The 22,161-nt window shown below is 37.3% G+C and overlaps 1 protein-coding gene across 7 annotated transcripts in view; it reads right to left on the bottom strand.

Moving 5' to 3' along the window:
- Window positions 1-22,161, bottom strand: part of LOC114046958 (centriolin-like) — a 94,212-nt gene that overhangs the window by 9,447 nt on the left and 62,604 nt on the right. For 4 of the 7 annotated variants that reach the window (XM_027867613.1, XM_027867606.1, XM_027867608.1 and 1 more), the window contains exons 27-43: window positions 21,230-21,360; window positions 20,836-20,976; window positions 20,505-20,628; window positions 19,327-19,491; window positions 17,625-17,784; window positions 17,175-17,290; window positions 16,871-17,088; window positions 15,528-15,685; window positions 12,316-12,389; window positions 11,123-11,311; window positions 10,213-10,438; window positions 8,223-8,428; window positions 6,454-6,594; window positions 5,503-5,778; window positions 4,817-4,879; window positions 3,210-3,419; window positions 1,761-2,198 (exon numbers count right to left, since the gene is read on the bottom strand). In XM_027867613.1, the coding sequence (XP_027723414.1) occupies window positions 2,178-2,198; window positions 3,210-3,419; window positions 4,817-4,879; window positions 5,503-5,778; window positions 6,454-6,594; window positions 8,223-8,428; window positions 10,213-10,438; window positions 11,123-11,311; window positions 12,316-12,389; window positions 15,528-15,685; window positions 16,871-17,088; window positions 17,175-17,290; window positions 17,625-17,784; window positions 19,327-19,491; window positions 20,505-20,628; window positions 20,836-20,976; window positions 21,230-21,360 (2,619 nt within the window). In that variant the 3' untranslated portion in view covers window positions 1,761-2,177. Of the gene's footprint in view, window positions 1-1,760; window positions 2,199-3,209; window positions 3,420-4,816; window positions 4,880-5,502; window positions 5,779-5,865; window positions 5,984-6,453; window positions 6,595-8,222; window positions 8,429-10,212; window positions 10,439-11,122; window positions 11,312-12,315; window positions 12,390-15,527; window positions 15,686-16,870; window positions 17,089-17,174; window positions 17,291-17,624; window positions 17,785-19,326; window positions 19,492-20,504; window positions 20,629-20,835; window positions 20,977-21,229; window positions 21,361-22,161 lie in introns of those variants that run through there. The other 3 variants (XM_027867607.1, XM_027867611.1, XM_027867612.1) reach the window with 3 other exon arrangements.

The raw sequence follows: 22,161 nt of genomic DNA, 5'->3' as shown, positions 1-22,161 counted from the left end.
TCTTAACCAGATTACTCCCAAGCCTTATAGCTCTGGGGTTTGGATTTTGTTATTTGCAGAGAAAACAGCAATGAGAATGTTCTTCCGTGTAACTTTACATGCAGTGCTGATAGTCTTTAAAAAAAAAAAAGCATTTGGGGCCAAATTCTGTTCTTAATTGCATGTATAGACCCTCTTAATAAAGGTGGGTGCTCAGAAGTGGGAGTAAGTGAAATTGTTTTGTTTGCCTTAATTTCTAGGAACTAAATTTAGAGTTTGGTTGGAAAGAAGAAAAAATTGCAAATCGTGACACGGGTCACACTTCAGTAAACTGCTTCACTGGTTTTAAGTTGTTTGGTATAACACCTGTAAGGAAGCTCCCAATTTGTATCTGGTGCTCATTGCCTATTTATTCTATTAGATTACATTCCAGTACAATGTTCAAGTACTTTCATTGTACAATAAATTACATGTTTAATGCAGTAAACTTGATTTTTTTTTTTTGTTCACCCGTGGAGACGATATTCAGTTATTAGTTTGAGGTAATCAAGTTTCCATGGAACTATAATCCTACCAAATGTGGGTAGAACCTGGGTTCTGTTCCCTGCTACTTGAGTGATCTTGAGCAAGTCGCTTAACAGCTCTGAGTTAGCTGAGGAGGCCTCAGCCTCCTCATTTATAAAATGAGGATTAGATTACTTTCAGAGGTTCTTTCAATTTTAACTCTATGATCCTAAGGTCTTTTGAAAATGTGTTTTAAATATTATGATTTTATGAATAGTTTCTCTTTGAAATAAGCTCTAAATTGCAGTGTACTGTGATATTTTGTTTAAGTAGCAGCAGTGTGGATTTAAGTATGTCGGTACTATATCTAAAATCTATCAGTTCCCAACAGGAGACTATAAATTTCAATTGTGTCCCATTTCAAATTTGGTTTGATGTCATGATTCAACCAATTATTGAGTAGTAGAGCACTGGACTTGGAATCAGGAAGGATTCAAAGTATTGGCCTAAAAGACGATGTGTTCATTTGGACAAGTCAGTATGTTTTATGTGTAAAACAAGGGGTTGGGGCTAGCTCATTGGGTCAAATCTCGAGCTGAAATCAAAATACCTTTTTTCCGTACCAGTATAGAGATATTTAAAGAGTCTGGGAGGCAACCAGTAATTCAGAAGAAATACCTAGTTATGTCAGTGGCATGGATTTTCTAGTCAATGAAGTAGCTTGTATTGGATTCCTAAATGATGTGTCAGAAAAATACAAGTAAGTATTGAGCTACTTTATATGATAGAATGAAGCTAAGGGGATTAACATAAGTACGATGCATAGAATTGGATTTCCTCATGGGTCTCACATACCTTTGAAAATTATATTTTAGTCTTCATTAATGCATATATATCATAAAATATCTAAGGTCAAGAAATGGGGACATGTGCTGGCATTTAAAATATATGCATTTGCAAAAAAGTCATTAAGTGCCTTTGTGCTCTTTAGTATGGTAAAAGCAGGTGCTTACTATTTAGGCTATATTTTAAGAAACTAAGATAGAAAAATATATTGAAGCAGCATGGGTTCAGTGGAAATAACAATACCACTCACCACCTGAGTGATCTTGGGTGAATCGCTTTACTTCTTATCTCAGTGAGCCAGTTTCCCCCTCTAAAATGAGAGTTGGATTTGGAGAATCCCTAAAGGTCTTTTGAGGTTTAAACCTAAGGGTCATTCATTGGAAATCAGAAATGGCTTGGTCTTCTCATACAAAAATGGCACTTATGACAAATTTGTTTAATCTTTTTTATATGAAAATATATTTCACACAAAACACAAACTTGATAAGATTAACAAATGTAGAGGAATTTAAATTCAGCAAGGTGTTCTGCTACATCAGTACAGACCTTTCAGTTTACACCCTTCAATGTGTATTTCAAAGAAGTGTTTTTATAAAAAAAACTTGTGGTATTAGGTTCACACCCTGTTTGAATTTTATGCATTCGTATTTCCATATATACAAATGACTTACAAAAATCTTTGCATTCATAGCATAAAACACGCTGTCCTTAGGAAGAAGGTCCTGGATCTGAGTTGGATTTTAGCAAGGTCAGATAAGAGGGCCTCTGACTTAACACTTAGTGAGGTAGTAGACATGTTCTCAGGTATGGAAGGCAAAAAGTGTTCCAAGTAGTCTCTTGTGGGTAAGTCATTGTGACAAGGCCCTTCCCTGCAGGCACATAGAATAGCAGAAAGATGAATTGAACAATGAAAAAAATTTGGTTTAAGTAAAATTTAAACGTTTGGCCAGGGTTTTTTTTTTTTTCTTTATAATAGCTCTTGTTTATAGGGTACTTGAATGTGGAGAAACAAAGTTACAGGAATCTTCCCATTGTTTCAAAGGTACTTAAGCTGTTGCAAAAGTTAGAATCATCGTGGAACGCAACAAAGTTTGTGTTTCAAACTACTACCAAGAATTTGTAGCAATGGAATTTGTGGCATCCTACTAATCTTGATGACCCACAGAATTTCGGATTTAGAAACTACAAGGACATCTACTACGAATCCTGCCCGAAGCAGGTATTCCCTTGTATAAAATCCCCAAGTGGCCAGAAGACTTCCACTTGAAGACCTCCAGTAAATTGGAACCAACAACCTCCTGAGGTACCCCAATTCCTTATCAAATGAGATAATACTTGGAAGAGTGATTGCCTGGTACATAAAAGCTAAATAAATGCTTATTCCCCTTCCTTTTGGAGAACTTTAAAGGAAGTTTTTTGTTTTTCCTCCTTAATAGTGAGAGCTTGTTTCAACAAGCCTCTCTGCAATTCCCCACCCCTAACTGCTGTTACTTCTGCCTTCTGGGACTAAGGAAAGGGATTATAATTCTTTCCTCTGACACCCTTTCAAATCTTGAACATAGCTATAATGTTCCTCTTTCAGTTTTCTTCACCCCAAGCAGCCCTAATTCCTTCAATCTCGCAAGACATAGTCTCTAGGTCTTTGTACAAAGTGAAAGAACAAATAAGTTCATTTCCAAAAGACACTGGTTTTAAATGGAACATATACCTTCTGAAATTTACATGGGCACAAACTACCATTTGGAGCAAAGTGGCGAATATAATAGGAACATCTCTTGTTTATAATTTATCTCAGAGACCTTTTGAAATATTTCCACATCCATTACCTGAGAATCATGAAAAGTTGGAGCCAGTGGTTTCAAAGAAGTGCTGCTTCTTACCTGGTTCCTTGTGAGATGAGAGTCTTTAAGTAGGGAAACTTCTAGTTGTGACAAGCTGGGTGCCAGAAACATAGAATCTGCAGAAGTGCTGGTAACCAGTTCATCTAAAGCATCAACTTGTCTCTTCAAACTGTGTAAAGTGCCTTCTGTTTGTTGTTTGCCTTTCATTAAGGCCTCTGCTTGCTTGAACATAGAACAGCGAAGCTGGGCCTAAAAATTGTTTTGTTGCAACTTAAATATCTATATGAGTAGTCAAATGCATTACAAACATTACCTTTTTGGGGGGGGGGTGAGGCAATTGGGGTTAAGTGACTTGCCCAGGGTCACACAGGTAGTAAGTGTCAAGGGTCTGAGGCCATATTTGAACTCGGGTCCTTCTGACTCCAAGGCCAGAGCTCTACCCATTGTGCCACTCAGTTGCCCCTAAACATTACCTTCTAATGCTCAATAGCAAAGATGCACTAATTTAAAATCAGTGGATGCTGGAAGAGAGTCATCTGTTAAATGAATGATTTGGACTAAATGATCTAAGGCTCTCTCTGAATCCCATAATTTTGATCCTAAAACAGCAATTTGTTTCTATAGCACTTTATAGTTGACAAAAAACTCTCTCCTCAACAACCCTGTAAGTTAGACAGGGCAAGTATTTCAGCACCATTTTACAGAGGAGGAGACTTATAAGACTCAGAGAAAGGAGATGACAGAGCCAAGTATAGGGTAGATCCAAGCTCTGAATCCAAACCTCTTCCCTGAGGTTGAAAATGCACTGGATTTGGACTCTGAAGATGTGTTTCCTTTTGTGTAAAATGAAGCAATTGGACTACAATCTAGTCACTAGATGATGTCTCGGGTCTCTTTGAATTCTATTGTCTTAAAGCTAAATGAGAAACCCCATTCTGCCACTTACTGTGTAACTAACTGGTCGAGTCACTTCATCTTTTGGGCTTCAGTGTTCTCATCTATAAACTGATGATTTCCAAGGTCATCTTATAATCAGATGATCCGATGACTAAATCCAATGCTGTTTCCAATGTTATGTGGTACCTCAACATTCCAGAATCAATGCTGGATACATTTAGTACCTCAACTTAAAATGTTCTACTATAGCAGGATGTAGTGGAAATTGTGCTAGCTCTGGAGCCAGAGGGCTTGGATTAAAATCTTGGCTTGGCTCTCCTTTTTTGTTGAGTTGTTTTTCAGTTACATCCGACTCTTCATATCACATTTTGGGTTTTCTTGGAAAAGACACTGGAATTGTTTGCCAATTCCTTCTCCAGCTCATTTTACAGATGAAGAAACTGAGGCAAACAGGGTTAAGTGATTTGCCTAGGGTCACCCAGCTAGTAAGTTTCTGAGGCCAGATTTGAACTCAGGAAGATGGGTCTTTGTGACACCAGGCCTGGTGTTCTATCCACTGTGACACCTAGCTGCCCTTTGACTCTCCTTACCACTGCTATGACCTCAGTCTAAGCCCTTACTTGGACCTTGGCTTCCCCATCTCTAAAATGGGAATGGATGGACTCTAAGGCACCTTCCACTTTTAAATGATCCTAATACTTCTCTACCTTAATCTTAGTGGCTCATATAGTATTTACTCAAAATACAACCTTGAGTTTGTCTTCATGGTGACGCAGTTTCTCTCTCATGGCTTCTCCACGCCAGTGCTCCTCCTTTGTCAAGGGAAAAAAGTAGCCATAAATGAACAAGAATCTTCTATATGACCACTGACAAATTGCTCACTCCTCCCTGGGGGCCCCAGATCTATTATTTCTAAAATTATCTTTTGAAGTCTTTTCTGTGACATACAAATTGCAGAGTAATTGCTCATCTTCATTGTTTCCCAACTTGGAGCTCTCTATACTGATGAAATCAAAGGTCTCATGTCTCCAAAAAAAAAAAAAAGTGAGCTGAGCACTATGCTAGGTCCCTGGCAGCTATACAGTTAGGATAATAAAGCAGGATTGTGCCTTAGGTGGAGCTTGCAGTCTAATGAAAGTTAAAATGAAGTGTGCAACATGAGGTCAGAGACCATTATGGATGGGATGAAGGGAGTTTTCTTGCAGGTAGTATAAGAGTTGGGCTTTAAAAGATGGTAAGATTTCAATAGTTAAGAGGGAAGGAAGGAAGGAACTTTGTAGGTCCAAGGAAGAGCACAAGTTTAGAAATGCACATAGGTGGGAAAGGGTAGGACATGTTCTGGGGAATATGGAGGGGAGTTTTAAAGATTACCTTAATGATAAAGTAACTGGAAAGAAGTGATGAAGCATATGGAGCAAGAGTCATAAATGCTTACCATGATGTGAACTTTGGATAAGTTTAGTTTCTCTTCAAAAGAATATTGTCCCTCCTCGTTGGTGGAAAATGGAAAGTTCTCTTTCAAACTTTCCAATTCATTCTCTAGGGTTTCTGTTTTTTCAAAAATGGCTTCTAGATCTTCCAGCGACTCTGGAAGAGACTGGTTGAAATTCTTAAGGCCGGTTCTGAGTTCACTTTTCACTTCTAATTTTAGCTGCTTCATTGCCGCATTAATTTCCTTTTGTTGTCGATCCAAATCCTTTTGATTTTTTAGCTAAACAGTAATCAAAAGAGTTGGATAATTTTAAATAAGAAAGATATGCCTAAATTCGATTCAGTAAGGTCTTCAGAGCTGGTTTACCTTAAGCCATGTGTGGCAGAGTAGAAGAACAGTGGACTTGTTTTGTGTACCAAATTTGCCATTTACTAGTTTTCATGACCTTAGGCAAGTCACTCCATTTCTGAGTTTGTTTCTTCATCTGTAAAATGAGGATGAAAATACTACCTACCTCATAGGGCTACTATAAGGAAAACACTTTGAAAATCTTATAGAAGCTATTATGAGTAATGTATCCAATTAAACATTAAATGCATAGTAATGTGCTAGGTGCTAAGAGGAATGAAGATGAATTGTGATAATGCTAACAATAACTTAGATTTTTTGTAGTGCTTTGAGGTTTACACAGTACATTTTGCATTCCCTCTGAGGTAGGTAACTATTGTCATCTCATTTTACAGATGAGAAAAGTGAGACTCACAGAGATGAAAAGATTTAGTTATGTCCAGTGGGATACCAACCTGGTTCTTCTGGCTCTTTCCCTGCCTACAATGAATTTACGATCTAGTAGGGGACACAAGCACATGGTTAACTATAATACAAAGGCTGAGATCACTGAGGAAGAATTTTTAGAGGAAACAGAATGGGCCAGACAGACAGGGGAGCTCCCACCTGCTTCTTGAGCTCCAGATAATCATATTGCATCTGACTGAGCTCCTTCATTAGGCGCTTGGCTCGCTCATGGTTTTCATGTGCAACTTGCTCAATTGCTGCCATTTCCTTCTGCATACAACTGTTCTCATGTTTTTGATCCTGTAAGAAGAGGTAAGTGACAGTAACAAACATTTCTATAGCACTTTAGGGTTTACTCTGAACTTTCTTCTTATCAGCTCTGTGTAGGTAGTACAAGTGTTGTTTTCATTCTATAAAAAGACAAAACTAAATTTCAACCATGGTAGCAAGGAAGAAAAAAAAAAGCATTAGTGGACACAGTTTTTGACAGCACAGAGTTCTACCTCTGAAACCAAATGTAATTCCAGACCCCACATTTTCCCTTACTCAGGCTTCAGCTTTACAATCTAGAGTAGGGATAATTTTGACCCTTTTGCATGACTCATAAGAATGTTAGATAAAAATAATTATTATAGCAAAAAATATCTTTAAAAATTAAAAAAAAGAAGTTAATGCCTTTAAACAAGTTAAATTCAGGTCCTTTTCTGATTCCAATTCCAAAGTTCATCCCAGTATACCATACTGTCCTCTCTGGATAATAAGTGGTGCTATGTAAACAGAAGATTATTATTTTAGGATTGAAAATAAAATCAACACTCCTCTATTTTTAAGCTGCAGGGTTAAATTTATTATTTTTTAATTGATTCATTGTCTTATTGTGGTGCACTACAGGGGATTTCAATTCAATTTAAAAAACATTTATTAAGCACCAACTACATGCCAGACAATGTGCTAGGTACAGTGTTGTATACTTTATTAGCTTTGGAATTTGAGGACCTGGGTTAATATTTTGCCTCTGTCTCTTAATACCTGTATTAACTTTTGGGAAGTTATTAAATCTGTAGGCAATAATAAAATTTAAATGACACAGGTTCTACCTTCAAAGAATAAGATAATGGTGGGAATGGCGGTGGGACATAACTTATAGACAATTAAGTTCATATAAGGCAGAATGTGAATAAAGCAAAGGAGAAGTCTGGCACAATAAAGGGAGGAGGATAGGATCAGATGAGGCTTCATAGAAGAAGAGGTAGCACTTGAACTCAGTCTTGAAGAGGGATTCAAGGGAAAGGCAGTGCAGTGTCAAGTACACTGGATTTCAAATCAAGTTCAAATAGAAAGAGATAATTGTGGGCTTCATATTTAGAAAACCACCAAGTGACATTATGTCATATTATATCTTTATTTTGTTGAACATTCCCAATTATATTTTAATCTGGTTCTGAATGTACCCAGAGTTTTGCAGGCTGCTTGTTCCACTTTGATATCTCTGTTCTAAGAGACTTTAGAGATCATTTAGTCTAATCCCTCATTGTTTACAAATGAGGCATCTGAGGCCCAGACAGGTTAAATGACTTACCCAAAGTCACACAGGAACTAAGTGACAGGCATGATTTTAACCCAGGTTTTCTGACTCCCAAGCTAAGGACTGGACTAGAAAATCTCTAAGGTCCCTTTCTAGCACCAAATCTTATGATCCTAAGACATAATTCTCAACTACAGTTCCTTATAATAACCCTGAGAATACATGAAACTCATCTGTGGCTAGACTTTGATGGGTCCCAGTGACTACAGGCTAGCATTCAACTAGTTCAATATGGTCTTCTCCCTAAAAGGAAGAGGAGAGAGAATTACAAAAAGACACCCTCAGCCTGATTTATGCAGCTCTAGGATCCAAGGCCAGAAAACTAAGGCAATGATGTACATACGAGAAGGGCTTTTTCCAGTTGGGCCCGCTGGGTCCTGATTGCTTCTTTCAGGCCTGTAATTTGTTTTTCAGCTTTCTCTTTTTCAAACCGGAAACGGTTCTGAAGGTGGGTTATATCAGCTTTGGAGAGGTCCATTTCTTGCTGCAGAGCCATGAGTTCACTTGTTTTTTTTATTAATTGTTCTTCACGTTCTGAGAGCTGAAGTCCTGGAATAAATTTTTAAGCAGGTTTAGCCTAGTGCCAGCCATGGGAATCTGGTACCAGTGGGAAGGATTACATAACTCAAGTTTCCTCAAATCCCTGCAATATGAAGCCCTTACATTAGTGCTTGTATATAGTTAATTTGGTTCTGCCACCAACTAGATACGTGACCTTGGGTAAGCCACTGTCTCTCTATGGATCTCAGGCTCCTCCTTCTATACAATGAGAGGGTTAGATGAAATGATTTCTTAAGTCCTTTCCAGCTCTCACATTATATATTCGTAATAGTGCTTGGCAGGTGTTGCAGTGGATAAAGTGCTGAGCACAGAGTCTGGAAGACCTGTTTAACCTCAGGCACTTGTTAGCTATGTGACCCTGGGCAAGTCACTTAACCTCTGTCTGCCTCAGTTTCTTCTTATCTGTAGAATGGGGATAATAATACTACATAACAGGGTGATTGTGAGGCTCAAATGAGATAATTGTAAAGCCTCGAGCACAGTACCTTACACAGAGTAAGTACTATATAAATGTTAGTTATTATTATTATTATTTTATGGTTCTAAGGTCCTTTTTAGCTCTAACATTTTATTGGTATGAAGTGTGCCAAGGTCCTTACTGCTTATGCTCTTATGCCAACTAATTGCTTTTTTTTTTTGGTGTGAGGGAGTTGGGAGGGGAGGCAATCTGAGTTAAGTGACTTGTCTAGGGTCACATAGCTAGTAAGTGTCTGAGGCTGGATTTGAACCCAGGCACTCCTGACTCCAGGGCCAGTGCTCTATCCACTGTACCACCTGGCTGCCCCAACTAACTGCTTTTTGAAGATGTGCACATTCTTTGCAGGGTACAACCTGCCCAGGTTTACCTTCCCATCATCTTACATCTAAAATGTCTAATCTATAAAGGGTCATCCTAGAAACCCCTAGAAGACATTTCAGACAGTATAGGGTATTTCAATCTCAAAGACCTAAGGGAGTTTATTGTAGCAGAAGAAACTTGACATGATGATGATCCTGTTTGGATTTATATGACAAAAACAGCCTTCTAAAAGATCTTCCTTAGAATCTGTAAGAATTTACTGAAAATCCAAGACTACTCACCAAGTCTAGGTCAGTTCTTAGTGAAATAAAACCATATTTTAATAAAGTAGCTGAGAAAGATAGAAAAAAGACATTCCTTCTCTCCTCAACCCCCCCCAGCCAAGATGGTCCTTGCATGACAGGCGTATATGGTCTATATCTGAAAAGCCTTTTCAACCTTGCAGAAACTGTCAATAGCTTGAGCTCCACTGGCAAAGCCTTCAAGAAACGAGGGTCAAGGCCATAACACAATGAAACATCAAAGTAAGAATTTTGTAGATGTGTGGTTTTTTCCTCTTACTAAATTAATAAAAAGTTGCAAAAGTGGAAAAGTGCTGTACTGGGGTCAGAGGACCTTAGTTTAAACCTTAGTTCGACCATATACTGTTTTGTCTGACCCTGGGCAAGTAACTGAACCCCTCAGGGCCTCAATTTCCTCATTTTTAAATGAGCAGGTTGGACTAAATATTTTCTAAGATCTCAAATAAAAATTTGTGAAAATGAAATTAATGGAAAGCCCTCAGATTACTCTTCTCCCTTAAGTGGTTCTTTTTCTTAAAAGGAACTGTTTTATGATCTATTAACATAGCACTAAATTAATCTTAGAATGGGGTCTTTATCTCCTTTTATATGTTCAAAACTCATACTTGTTCAAAAACCAACTCCTGTTGGTCGTTATGTAGGCTTGTATGAGTCATGTGGTAACACTTAACTGGTTTGGTTTAATGTCTTCTCCAAGGCTGCACTCCATTTTTCTTCTTCTTCCAGGGTCTTGACTCGCTCCTCTGTCAGTGTCACCTTTGAGATCACTTGTTCCAATTTGTTTTTTTGACTCTCCAACTCCCAATCCAGCAACTGCTTCTGATCTTTCAGTTTTGCTTTACAGGCTTCTAATTTTTCTTCTTCACCTTCTATTTCTTCCTGGATTTGATGAAGACGCTAAAAAGACAACGTTAAATTAATGAGGCTGGTGTAACAAAGAGTTCATGGAACTTAAGAGTTAGCAGATACCACAGATGCCATCTAGTTCAACCCAAGCAGCCATATGCTACCCACCCACCCATTATTTTTGAAGTTTTTTGAAACCAAGAATAGAACTTTGTTTGTCTCCATTAAGCTTCAATTTAATCAATTTAGCCCATTAACACTAGCCTGTTGAGAGCTTTCTGTATCTGGAGTTTGTCGCTCAAAATGTTAGTCAGCTATCACTCCAGGATAGATTCCTAGAGTACTCCATTACAGACCTCCTGATATGCAGTGACTCTAAGATTTCATGATATCAAAACCTGTTTTTAGCTCGTGTTCTCTTAGGAACAGGGAGTAGGGAATGGAGTAAAGTTAGTTATTAGTATCCTTTGCCCGGGTAGTTTTTTTTTACATTTTTGTGAAGTACATTTAAGAGACAGTGTGGCATAGTGGACAGAATGCTGAATCAAGAATAATAGCTACATGGTCCTCCACAAGTCATTTAACCTCCACGTGCCTCCAGGAATTCCTAGGACTTATCTAGCTAGGTTGTGATCTGCTTTGGTAAAGGCCAAGGAAGTTCCCTACACTGAGCAAAGCACAGATTCTTTGGGTACTCGTGTAATAGACAGTTATACTCCATCAACCCTCATTTACCACTTCTTCTTGTGCAAGTCTCAGTTTCCTCTCTTCAATCTCACTCTGAAGTACTTGTAGTTGTAACTGCTTCTTTTCTCCTTGTTCCTGGCATTCTTGAAGCTTCCTCTTCTGTTCACTGATGTCATCTTTCAGGCTGTCTCTCTCACTCAGCAACACAGTCTGATGTTGTGAAGTCAATTCCAGATCCTGTGTGTGAAGAGAAAGTTTCAGAACTAATCATGTACACAATGGTCAAAAGCAGAATACCTTCACTATGAAGTCACCTATTAAATTTTGACTAAACAAAATGATTTTTCAAAAGACAAACACTGTGGTGTAATGGAGAGAGCAGTGGACTTGAAGCCAGGAGATTATAGGTTCAAATTTCACCTCCAACACTTACTAGTTGTGTGACCTTAAGCAAATTACTAAGCTGCTGTACCTCAGTTTCCCCATATGTAAAACTGGAAGTACTATTTGTACTCCATTCTTTCACAGGACTGTAGGGAAAGTGCTCTGTAAATAGAAAAGTGCTTTAGAAATATTAAAACTATAAAGCTTAGAAACCTTTAATCACCACACTAAACATTATCAAGGCATACATTTTAATTCAACTGTACATTTGTTAAGAGTCTGCTATATCTATAGCCCTGTGTTAGGCACTATGTCAGATACAAAACTGCCAAATGTTGTCCCTGCCCAAAGGAGCTTACAGTCTAGTAGGGGACAATCAACTTAACTCTCTAGTCTTGTCTCATGCTACTCCCCATCACATATTCTAAGCCTTACCCAGAGCCTTGGGTTTGTGAGTTCTGGCTCTGCCACAAATTAAATTAGGCAAAGCACTTCCTTTCTCTGTCCTCAGTTTCCACAGCTGTAAAATGATAATAATAATCCCTTACTCTGCCTACCTTCTAGACTAATTGTCTATTGTGGAACTCATATAAGAAAATGTGTATGAAAAGTACTTTATAAAGTACAAAATATGAATGTTAAATTATTATTACTGTCTATTCTCTATGCATTATATGAAGGGTGAGTAGTGGCAAAATAAAAATGATTAACTTATTTAACTCAGTGGTTTAGATTTGATAGAATTAAAAAAAAAAGGAGCCAAGGCTGCTCATCTCTTGGGTTTGTGTTTCAATTAACTGTTCGATTTCAAAATTAAGATCCTACAACCACACTCGCAATTATACTCTAATAATTACCTGTTCTGTCAACTTCAACACATCTTGAACACCAATGAGTTCATCTTTTAGGGTGTCTAATTCTTCTCTTTTTTCTGGAACAAAGAATTTTTCTCTTTGTGAAACAGGAAATGCTTATTGAGGCTTTCAGGATAGCTGACTGTCACTGTTCCAATAAAAACACCCAGTCTAATAGTACTATTAGAATGTGTCCTTCTTAGATACAAACAATCAAACATTTATTAAGTACTTACTATGTGCCAGGCGTTGTGCAAAGTGCTGGAGGCACTGTGCTAAAATAAGAGACTCATTTTGGGGCATGCTTAGTATGGGGGTTTGTTTTGTTTGGCTATTCATATTTGATATGAGGGTTTTGTTTTTCTCTCTTCCTTTTGGGGAGAGGTTTTAGGATAAGAAGGGCCAAGGAAAGGATCAGCAAAATGGAAAAACAAGTAAATGAAGAAAAGGAGGTCAGTGAAGCATTTAAAAATGTATAGAACAAAAAGGAGGAAGTCAAAGAAGCAGACAAGCAGGACAGCTTTAAAAATATGTTCTATTTGTCGTTAAATTTGGAAGAAGAGGCAAATTAAACATGGTATAGATTTGCAGCTGTACATGCAATCCTCTTTTTTGGTTCTGCTTTAAGTATGGAAGTACTCCTCTTATGTGGTATGAAGTTCAGAATTAAAAAAACCAAACCAAACCAAACCAGTCCTTGTCATGACTGAAACTCAGATCCCTTAAACACTAGAGTGAATAATAGTTTGTCCTTCACTTCCATCCTTGTCCAAATGTCCAGACCATTGGTTTATTCCCAGTTGAGTTTTAGCTGTTCTAACTGTGGTCCCATGGAATCTGGTTTATTTAGTAATCCATCAATTATTGTCAGTTATTTGAGCTATGTAGCTATTTTATTATTTTTTAAAATTCAATTTTATCTTATCTTCAGTTCCAAATTATCTCCTTTCCTCTATCCCTTCTCCCACCTGTCTGAGAAGGCAAGAAAAACAAAACCCATTACAAATATGTATAGTCATGCAAAACAAATTCCTGCATTAGACAAGATAAAGAAGAACATATGCTTCAGTTTGCACTCTGAGTCCATTAGGTTTCACGTTTTATCATTAATTTATTAGAGGTGCAGTTGATCATTGTGTTGATCAGAGTCTTTCAAAATTGATTATCTTTATAATATTGTTGTCATTGTATAAATTGTTCTCATTTTGCTCACTTCAGTTTGCTTCAGTTCATACAAATCTCCTGAGTTTTTTCTGAAACCATTCTCTTCATTTTCTTTTTAATTAAAAACTTTTTTTTAAATTTATTTTTAGTTCCAAATTCTCTTCCTTCCTCTCATCCTTCCTCCATCCCATTGAGAAGGCAAGAAATACAGTATCTACTATACATATGAAGTCATGTAAAATAAATTTCCACATTAACCATACTGTGGAAAAAAACCAAGAGAAATAAAGAAAGTAAAGGAAAATATGCTTCAATCTGCACTCAGTGTCCATCACCTCTCTCTTGAGCTGGACAGCATTTTTTATCATGAGTCCTTTGGAATTATTGATCATTGCATTGATGAGAGAAGCTAAGCTTTTCACTGTTTAGTAGTATTACAATATTGCTGTTACTGTGTACAGAGTTCTCCTGGTTCTGCTTACTTCGCTCTGTATCAGTTCATATAAATCTTCCCAAATTTTTCTGAATCCATCCCCCTAGTTATTTCTTTTAGCACAATAGTATTCCATCACAATCATCTACCAGAACTTGTTCAGTCATTCCTCAATTGATGGGTATCTGCTCAGTTTCCAATTCTTTGTCCCCACAAAAGGAGCTGCTATAAATATTTTTGTACAAGTAAGTCCTTTTTCTCTTCCTTTGATCTCTCTAGGGTACTGACATAGTACTGGTATTGCTGGGTCAAAGGGTATACAGAATTTAACAGCTTTTTGGGCATAGTTCCAAGTTGCTTTCCAGAATGGTTGAAGTAGTTCACAGCTCCACCAACAGTGAGTACATTGGTATACCTATTTTCATACATCCCATCCAGTATCAAATGCCTTTTTAGTGACAGAATATCACCCCTGACCAGAGTCAGTATACAAAAAGGACATTTTCTAATACTGGTCTCATTTATGACACAATGTTACTATAGAGGTAGTTGAGTAAAAAAAAACTTCATGTTAAAGAGTATCAGTAATTAAATTAACATTTGTAGATGGTATAACTGTTTAATTTTCTTAATAAATAATAACATTTATATAGCATTTTCAGGTTTAGAAAGTGTGTTCTTTATACCAACCCTTTGAGGTAGATTCCAGTATTACAGAGGTAAGATAACATCTTATAGATGAGGACTTGTGACTTGGAGAAATGAAATTGCTCACACTAGCTATCTGGTAGTAAGTTCTTGAAATCGTAGTGTAGTCTATACCCTTTTCTACTACTCAAGCACTATCACTACAGAATGGGAAAGAGAACCACTTAGACTATAGGCTATTTTGTATTTGTATCTATCTCATCATTAAGTATGGCCAAAAAATTTATAAACTAGTGGCCAACCTTCTGGTGATGAATGAAACTTTCCATATTTTTTTTTAATTTGCATATTTTAACACCAAAAAATTCCACTCTCTGTCATTTGAAGAGATATATTTTTTGAAGACAATTTCAAATCAATACAACAAGCGTTAAGTATCCATTATGTACAAGGTTCTGTGCTAGATATCAAAATAAATTATCTGCACCCAGAGAAAGAACTGATATTGTTTGAATACAGACTAAAGCAAGATATTTTTCACTTTCTTTTATTCTTTTTCTTTTATTCGAGTCTTCTTGCACAAAATGACTAATATGAAAATGTTTTACGTGACTGCAGATGTACAACCTATATCTGATTGTTTATTGTCTCAGGGAGGGAGCAGAAGAGGAAGGGAGGGATAGAATTTGGAACTCAAAACTTTAAAACTTTAAAAAATGTTAAAAATTTGTTTTAACATGTAATTGGGGGAAAATAAAATACATTAAATTAAATTCTAAGTATACCTACAACATGTCTCTGATCTTTTAGTCTATTCACTCTGTCAGAAAAGGAAATGAAATTAATCTGGCATGACATTCTTGATGAAGCTATGCCAGTGCTCTTGGTGATTACCCCTTCCTTTTTAGGACTCTTAGAAAATGTAAGCCTCAAACACTCTGAAGATATCCCCTAGTCATTTTTTGCCTACCTTGTAGGTGCTCTTGCATGTTGGCAATATCTTTGTGCAAGGAGAGCTTGTCTCTGTTTAGCTGGTCTACTTCCTGCTGCAGTTTTCTGACATCCAGCTCCACCTTTTCTAAGTTAGACATTGCTATTCTGCTGCTATCTTCTGTAGCTGCTAACACTCTACCAAGAATGGAGAGAAACTCAAAAATAGACACAACATCAAACAGGCAAAAAAAGCATTTTGCATATATTACACTTTATCAATGTGCAATTATGAAGGCTAAAGAGGATTCTCCATCCTTACAGCAGCATCTGTAGAGTGGGAAGAGCATCATATTAACAACAGGCAGGTCTAGGTCTAGCTCTGCCACAGATTTGCTGTGTGATCTCAAGCAAGTCCCCTTCCCTCTGTAGGGCTTGGCTTCCTTACCTATGAAATGAAGAGGGTTGGATTACATGATATCAAAAGTCTTCTTTCCTTCCAGTCCTGATACTCTACATTCGAACATTCTGTACCTTCCTGAGTTAACATTCTAGGTGTTATATTCTAAGGTCTAGCTCTAATAGCCTATGAATATTTACTTCAAGAGTGATTCTACTGTACACTTTCTTTAGGCTGGAGAGCAACAACAACAATAGAAGTTCACATTTATATAGCATTTTTGGGCTATTTTAGTGCTTTTTACTTTTAATATATTAGAGGAAGGAACAAGCTTATGAGGAAGGTAGCATAAGTAATATTGTCCCTTTTAACACATGAGGAAACTAAAATTCAGACTAGGGCAGTGACTTGCTTCAGTAGCTAAGGAAACAGAGTCAAGAATTGAACAGAAGTCTTTGACTCTAAGACCAATGGATGTAATGGAGAGAGTGCTGGATCTGGAGTCAGGATGAGCTAAGTTCAAATTATTATCTGTGTGACCTTGGTCAAAATTACTCAATTTCTGTCAACTTCAGTTGACAGACTTTCAATTGCAACACCTGTAAAATGGGGATATAGCAAGAGTATCTACCTTCCCAAAGTTGTGAGGATAACATGAAATAAGATTTGTAAAGGACTTTCTAAATCTTAAAGCACTATATATAAAGGCTAGCTATTACTTCTACTGTTAATACTATTATTGTTGTTGTTGTTGTTATTGTGACTATTACTATTGCCATTTTACCAGACTGAAAGGTTCACTAAACCAAACCTCAGGAAGATTCACTAAACCAAAACCTTGTAAAGCCATACCAACACAAAATTTTCCAGAGGGTGTATATACAGCAGTATGAAGAGAGGTCTACTAGAAAAATGACCATACTTGGGGGTGTTCCCTAGCTCTCCAGAAATGCTCTTCATGATTTCCTCATTCCTTCTCTCACCTTTTGGCTTGCTCCAACTTTTTCTCCAAACTTTCACAGTTCTCTTCAAGATCTTCTTTTTCCTCATTCAAAGCTTCCACATTGGTCTGCAATGTGGATATTTCCAATGTCAGCTGGCTGATTTCTTGTTTCTCCTTTTCCAGAAGCTGTCTTTGCCACTCAACTTCTTCCTTCTGGCACTGGGCTGCGCGTTGCAGTTTCTCCAATTCCACTTTTTCCTAGTGGAGAGGATGTGCAACATTAGACAGCTCAAAGGAACCAAAGGGATGCAGTTTTCAGAGGCCGGGTCAACCAGATTTTTTACCTCTAGCAATTCAATTTGTGTCTTCTCTAGCTCAGTCACTTTTTGGTTACGTTGCACTTTTAGGATCTGCAGCTCATTGTTTTCACGTTGCAACTTGTCCATAAAATTTTTCATCTCTAATATTCAGAAACAGGGTAAAGAACAACATAGATTAGAGAATGTTAGACCACATGGACCACAGGCTACAGAATTAGAGAATGTTCAGCTAGAAGAGATCTTAGTACTAGAATAGATCTTGGAATATGAAATATTAGAATGCAGATATTTAGGACGCTGATCACAAAATGTTAGAATTGAATTTTTGTAGATAAGCCCAATGAGATAAAATGCCAAGACCCAAGGTTGCACAACAAACAAATGGAGATATTAACAATCACACCTACTTCTTCAGATTCCCTGTTCTGTGTGTTTTCTACCACACTGCCCATGATTACAGCTATTTAAATGTACCTGTTTTATGTCTAGATATTTGTTCTAGAAGTTCTTGAAGGACTTCCTCTTCTTTTTTAACTTCCTGTTTAGTGAGTGAGAGTTGTGTTTTCTTTTCACTTATTTGGACATTCAATTCTCCTTTCTGAAAACTCAGTTCTTCCAGAATAGACTTTATTTCCTGCAAAAACATTGCAGCAATGGTAGGTGGGGAGAGGAGAAAAAGAAGATTATTTATGATGAGAAGTTCCTTTAAGGTAAGGCCTACTCGTGAATGGACACTAAAATTTTATCATTTTTTCAACCTGTAAACTCCTCAAAGACAAAGATTATTCTTTCTTCCTTGATACTTTGATGATTTTCTATGGACAAGACCATATCATATAGGTACTTGTGGGTACAGAGATGAATAAGGAAGTGGATACACAACCTTAATATTAAAGAACATACTATAAAAAACTTAGAAATAGATTATATATCCCTCACAGTTGGGGGTAGGAGGTGAATTCTTAACCAAACAAGAAACAGAAGAAATTATAAAACTGGGAACTATGCCCAGAAAGCTGTTAAATTCTGTATACCCTTTGACCCAGCAGTACCTCTACTATGTCAGTACCCCAAAGAGATCAAAGAAAGAGAAAAAGGACTTATTTGTACAAAAATATTTATAGCAGCTCCTTTTGTGGGGACAAAGAATTGGAAACTGAGCAGATACCCATCAATTGAGGAATGACTGAACAAGTTCTGGTAGATGATTGTGATGGAATACTATTGTGCTAAAAGAAATAACTAGGGGGATGGATTCAGAAAAATTTGGGAAGATTTATATGAACTGATACAGAGCGAAGTAAGCAGAACCAGGAGAACTCTGTACACAGTAACAGCAATATTGTAATACTACTAAACAGTGAAAAGCTTAGCTTCTCTCATCAATGCAATGATCAATAATTCCAAAGGACTCATGATAAAAAAATGCTGTCCAGCTCAAGAGAGAGAAGTGATGGACACTGAGTGCATATTAAAGCATATTTTCCTTTACTTTATTTCTGATGATGTAAAAAAAAAGACACCAATAAATTGTACTTTAAAAAGAAAAAAAAAAGAATGAATAAAGCACAGTTCCTATTTTCATACAGTTCACTGTCTAGTATGTACGGGGTTGGGGAGTGGGGAAGGGGATGGATAACAGATATTCAAGTAGAACTGGAATACTGTAAATGCAAAGGACAGCCCCAAACAAAGGACTTTTGAGATGTATGAGAGGAAGAGCTCAGTTCCCATAGGAGGACTGGGGGTCTGTAGTAAATACTGTATCAATTTATTATTCTGGAAATCAAGGAAAGGGCAGAGATGTGTAACTGATAAGAATGATATGGATAATCTATTCATCATGTCCATGTCTTGAACAAGCTGAAAGGGACCCTAGAAAACACAATGTTAGAAATAGGATGTTACAACTACAGGAGAACTTAGAATGTTTGAATACAAAATGTCAGAACATAGCACAAAATATTAAAGATGGATTTTACAGATGAGGAAGTAGAGGCCCAGAGAAGAAAGGTGATAGAATATTCTGGCTGAAAACACTTTGCATGAGTTAAAACTCTAGGATTCTATAGTACACAGTTTTAAAAGAAACAAATGAAAATACCTAAAGTAAATTCAGTACATGATACTGTGCTTCTTAGAAGAAAACTGTAAAAAGATGTGTCTAAAGACCTACCCTAAGTTGATTCCGTTTCTCTGTCACTTCTGTTTCCCCTAAGTCAAGGGCTTCTTGGAGGTCAGCTTTTGCCTTTATTACACTTGCTTGTAACAAATGTAGCTCTTCCTTCTTATGAGTTAAATGCATGTCCAAGACCAACATCTCCTGTTGCTGGGCTGCTATCTACAAGGCAGGAAAGGAGTAAAGGCATTTAAAATCCAATAAGGGTTAGCAAATTCAACCTCTATTGGCAGAGCCATCAGTCATGTACATAAAACTGAGGTAGTCACTCTGACTACCTCAACTACCAACTATATTGTTGCTACAAGAATCAGGTACCTTACAGCCAGGTAATGACTTAGGTAGCTTGGTTAGACGGAAGAAACCCATAGCTCAGAAACATACAAATAACATTAAATCCTCCAAAGTCACCAAGAAAATTGGTGGCAGTCAGTCTGGCAGAGTGGAAAGAATGCTGAATTGGGAGTCAGGATATCTGGATTTTAAGGCTCAATGACACATTAATGATCTTTGCAGTCTCAGGTAAGATAACATCATATTTGGGCTGTTTATTCATTATAAAATAAGGAGGTTGAATTAAATGATCCTTACTTTTCCATTTGGAACAATCTCTAGTCAAAAGTCTCTTCCACCTCTAACATTTTTGACTACACTGAGTAGACCCTGCTCTTTCCCCCTTACATATATCGCTTTGGTCACTCTCTATGTCTGTTGTAACCTAACTTATCTGTATTAAAATGTAAGCTGGCCTATATTGTGATCTGACCTGCACTCCCTTTAGAGATGGCCTGTCCAAAAGATGAGTATCCTGAGGTCTGTCATACATTAAAAATGAAAAACAAATACATCCATCTTAATGGTGTTTCAGCTGCTAACATTTTGTGCAACACAAATGCTGTTACATTGGCTAAGTGTAGATACATGTCAGACATGTAGCAGAGGTTTCTAATAGCAGACATTATAGCTGATGTTTCTATAGTTCTATTCACAAAATCCTTTCCTAACAGACCTATGAGGTAAAGGCTCAAGGATTATTTTTCCCATTTTATGGATGAAGAAAATTGTGACTCAGAAAGGTGCATGACTTGGAGCTTGACTGCCTTCAAGTCCTATGAGATAGGTTTCAGAACAGTGAAGATGATATTTCCAAAGTATAGTTTAAAATCAACACATACCTGATTCTTCACCTTTTCTAGCTTAGCTTTTTTAGTGTGAAGATGTTCAGGCCCATTGACGACTTGAAGATGACCTTCGTTACCATCTTCAGCAGCTTCTGGGCCTGTCTGCAGCCTCTGAAGTCTATAAAATTCAATAACCATTTAAGTTGGTCCTTCAGAAAGTGTGCCCAATATCCTGAAATAGCTAAGAGTGATTCACCATCCTAACTCTCTAGCTTTATCTTCCATTTTGCCCTAGTTACTAAAAGCTATGGGTAAAATAGATCACTTCCCCATCCTCCATGTGAGTATGGAAGATACTTAATGTTTGTAATACTGATTTACTCACCCTTCAATCAATTTTTCTATTTTATGACTTAAAGAGCAGAAGTCAGGGTCTCTTGTAACCATGACTTGGTTGATTTCTTTCAAGATTTCTTGCTGTTCGGGCATGTTCTGCCTGAAGTCCCTTCTATCAACCTGAAGGGATCTAGAATACATTAATATCTATTAATTTGGAGGCAGGACTTCATTGTTTTTATATCCCTTCAGGGCCTAGCAAATAATAAGTACTTAAAATATATTCAAGTGTTAACAAATATTTGTTCAGTTGAATTTTGTCTTTTTTTTTGAAAGTATACCATAGTATTATTTGATCTATCCTACAGTATGATATTGCCTGGAACCAAATCGCTTTCATTTATTTAACCCCATAAGTATTTGCTGTACTGATTCAAAAGTACCTTAGCTGCTGATCTGCTTTTACTAGCTTGACAGCTGTCTCCTGGGCTCTGTGCTCTAACTCTTGTGCATCCAGCTCTGCCCGTGACAAGTGCTTCTTGACCTCACTGTACCTCTGAATAGTATCTTTGGTCTAGAAAAGAAACTGTCATTAAAACAAGCCAGTTAAGTGGCACAGAAATGATTACCCAACTTCCTCTGAGTGTAGTTTTGCTGAACCATGGATGCTACGTTAATAACCAGGGGCACACTTAAAGAGTAGAAATAGCAAGGAAAGCAAGAGATTGTGAGTCTCGCTCTGTCATTTGGTAGCTGTGTGACTATGTGCAAGCCACTTCACCTGTAAAATGGTGAAAACGATGATTCGAGCACTCTACCCACTTTATAATAAAGCCCTTCTCCTGCAATGCCTCCTTATGGTAAGGTGATCAGCCAGGGTATTCACAGGCAAGGCTGATAGAATGCACATCTTGGCATGTCCTACTACCAAGCTGCAAAAGCTTTAAGGTATGGGTTCAGGCTGGCTCATCGGCAGGGGGTCACCCACTCAGTGAAGAATTGTATTAGCCAGAGTCATTTGTGAAAGAGGACACTAAGATGAAGAGCAGTTCTGAGCTGCATCATGGCAGAAGGTGCCTTTTATGTCATACTTGACATATGATTTCAGTGGTTCTCCCAGTGAGGAAAACCCACGTTACAAAAGAAGACTGGCACGACAATTAACTAATGGATCTTTCAAAGTAAATCAAGGTAACTTTTTTCACAGGATTCTGAGCAAAGTGTTCTGCAAACTATAGAGTATTATATAAATATGAGCTATTGTTAAACAAGGTAAACAAGATCCTTTCTTCTTTGCTTAATAGATGGTGTGTGTGTGTGTGTGTGTGTGTTTGTGTGCTCGAGTGTTGGACTTCTTTTTGTTCAGTTCTGATTC

Source organism: Vombatus ursinus, unplaced genomic scaffold, assembly GCF_900497805.2.
Source record: "Vombatus ursinus unplaced genomic scaffold, bare-nosed wombat genome assembly UNPS02014786.1, whole genome shotgun sequence".
In the NCBI taxonomy this organism is placed as follows: domain Eukaryota; kingdom Metazoa; phylum Chordata; class Mammalia; order Diprotodontia; family Vombatidae; genus Vombatus; species Vombatus ursinus.
Note: the sequence above shows the minus strand (reverse complement) of the source record. Positions and strands in the feature narration are given on the sequence as shown.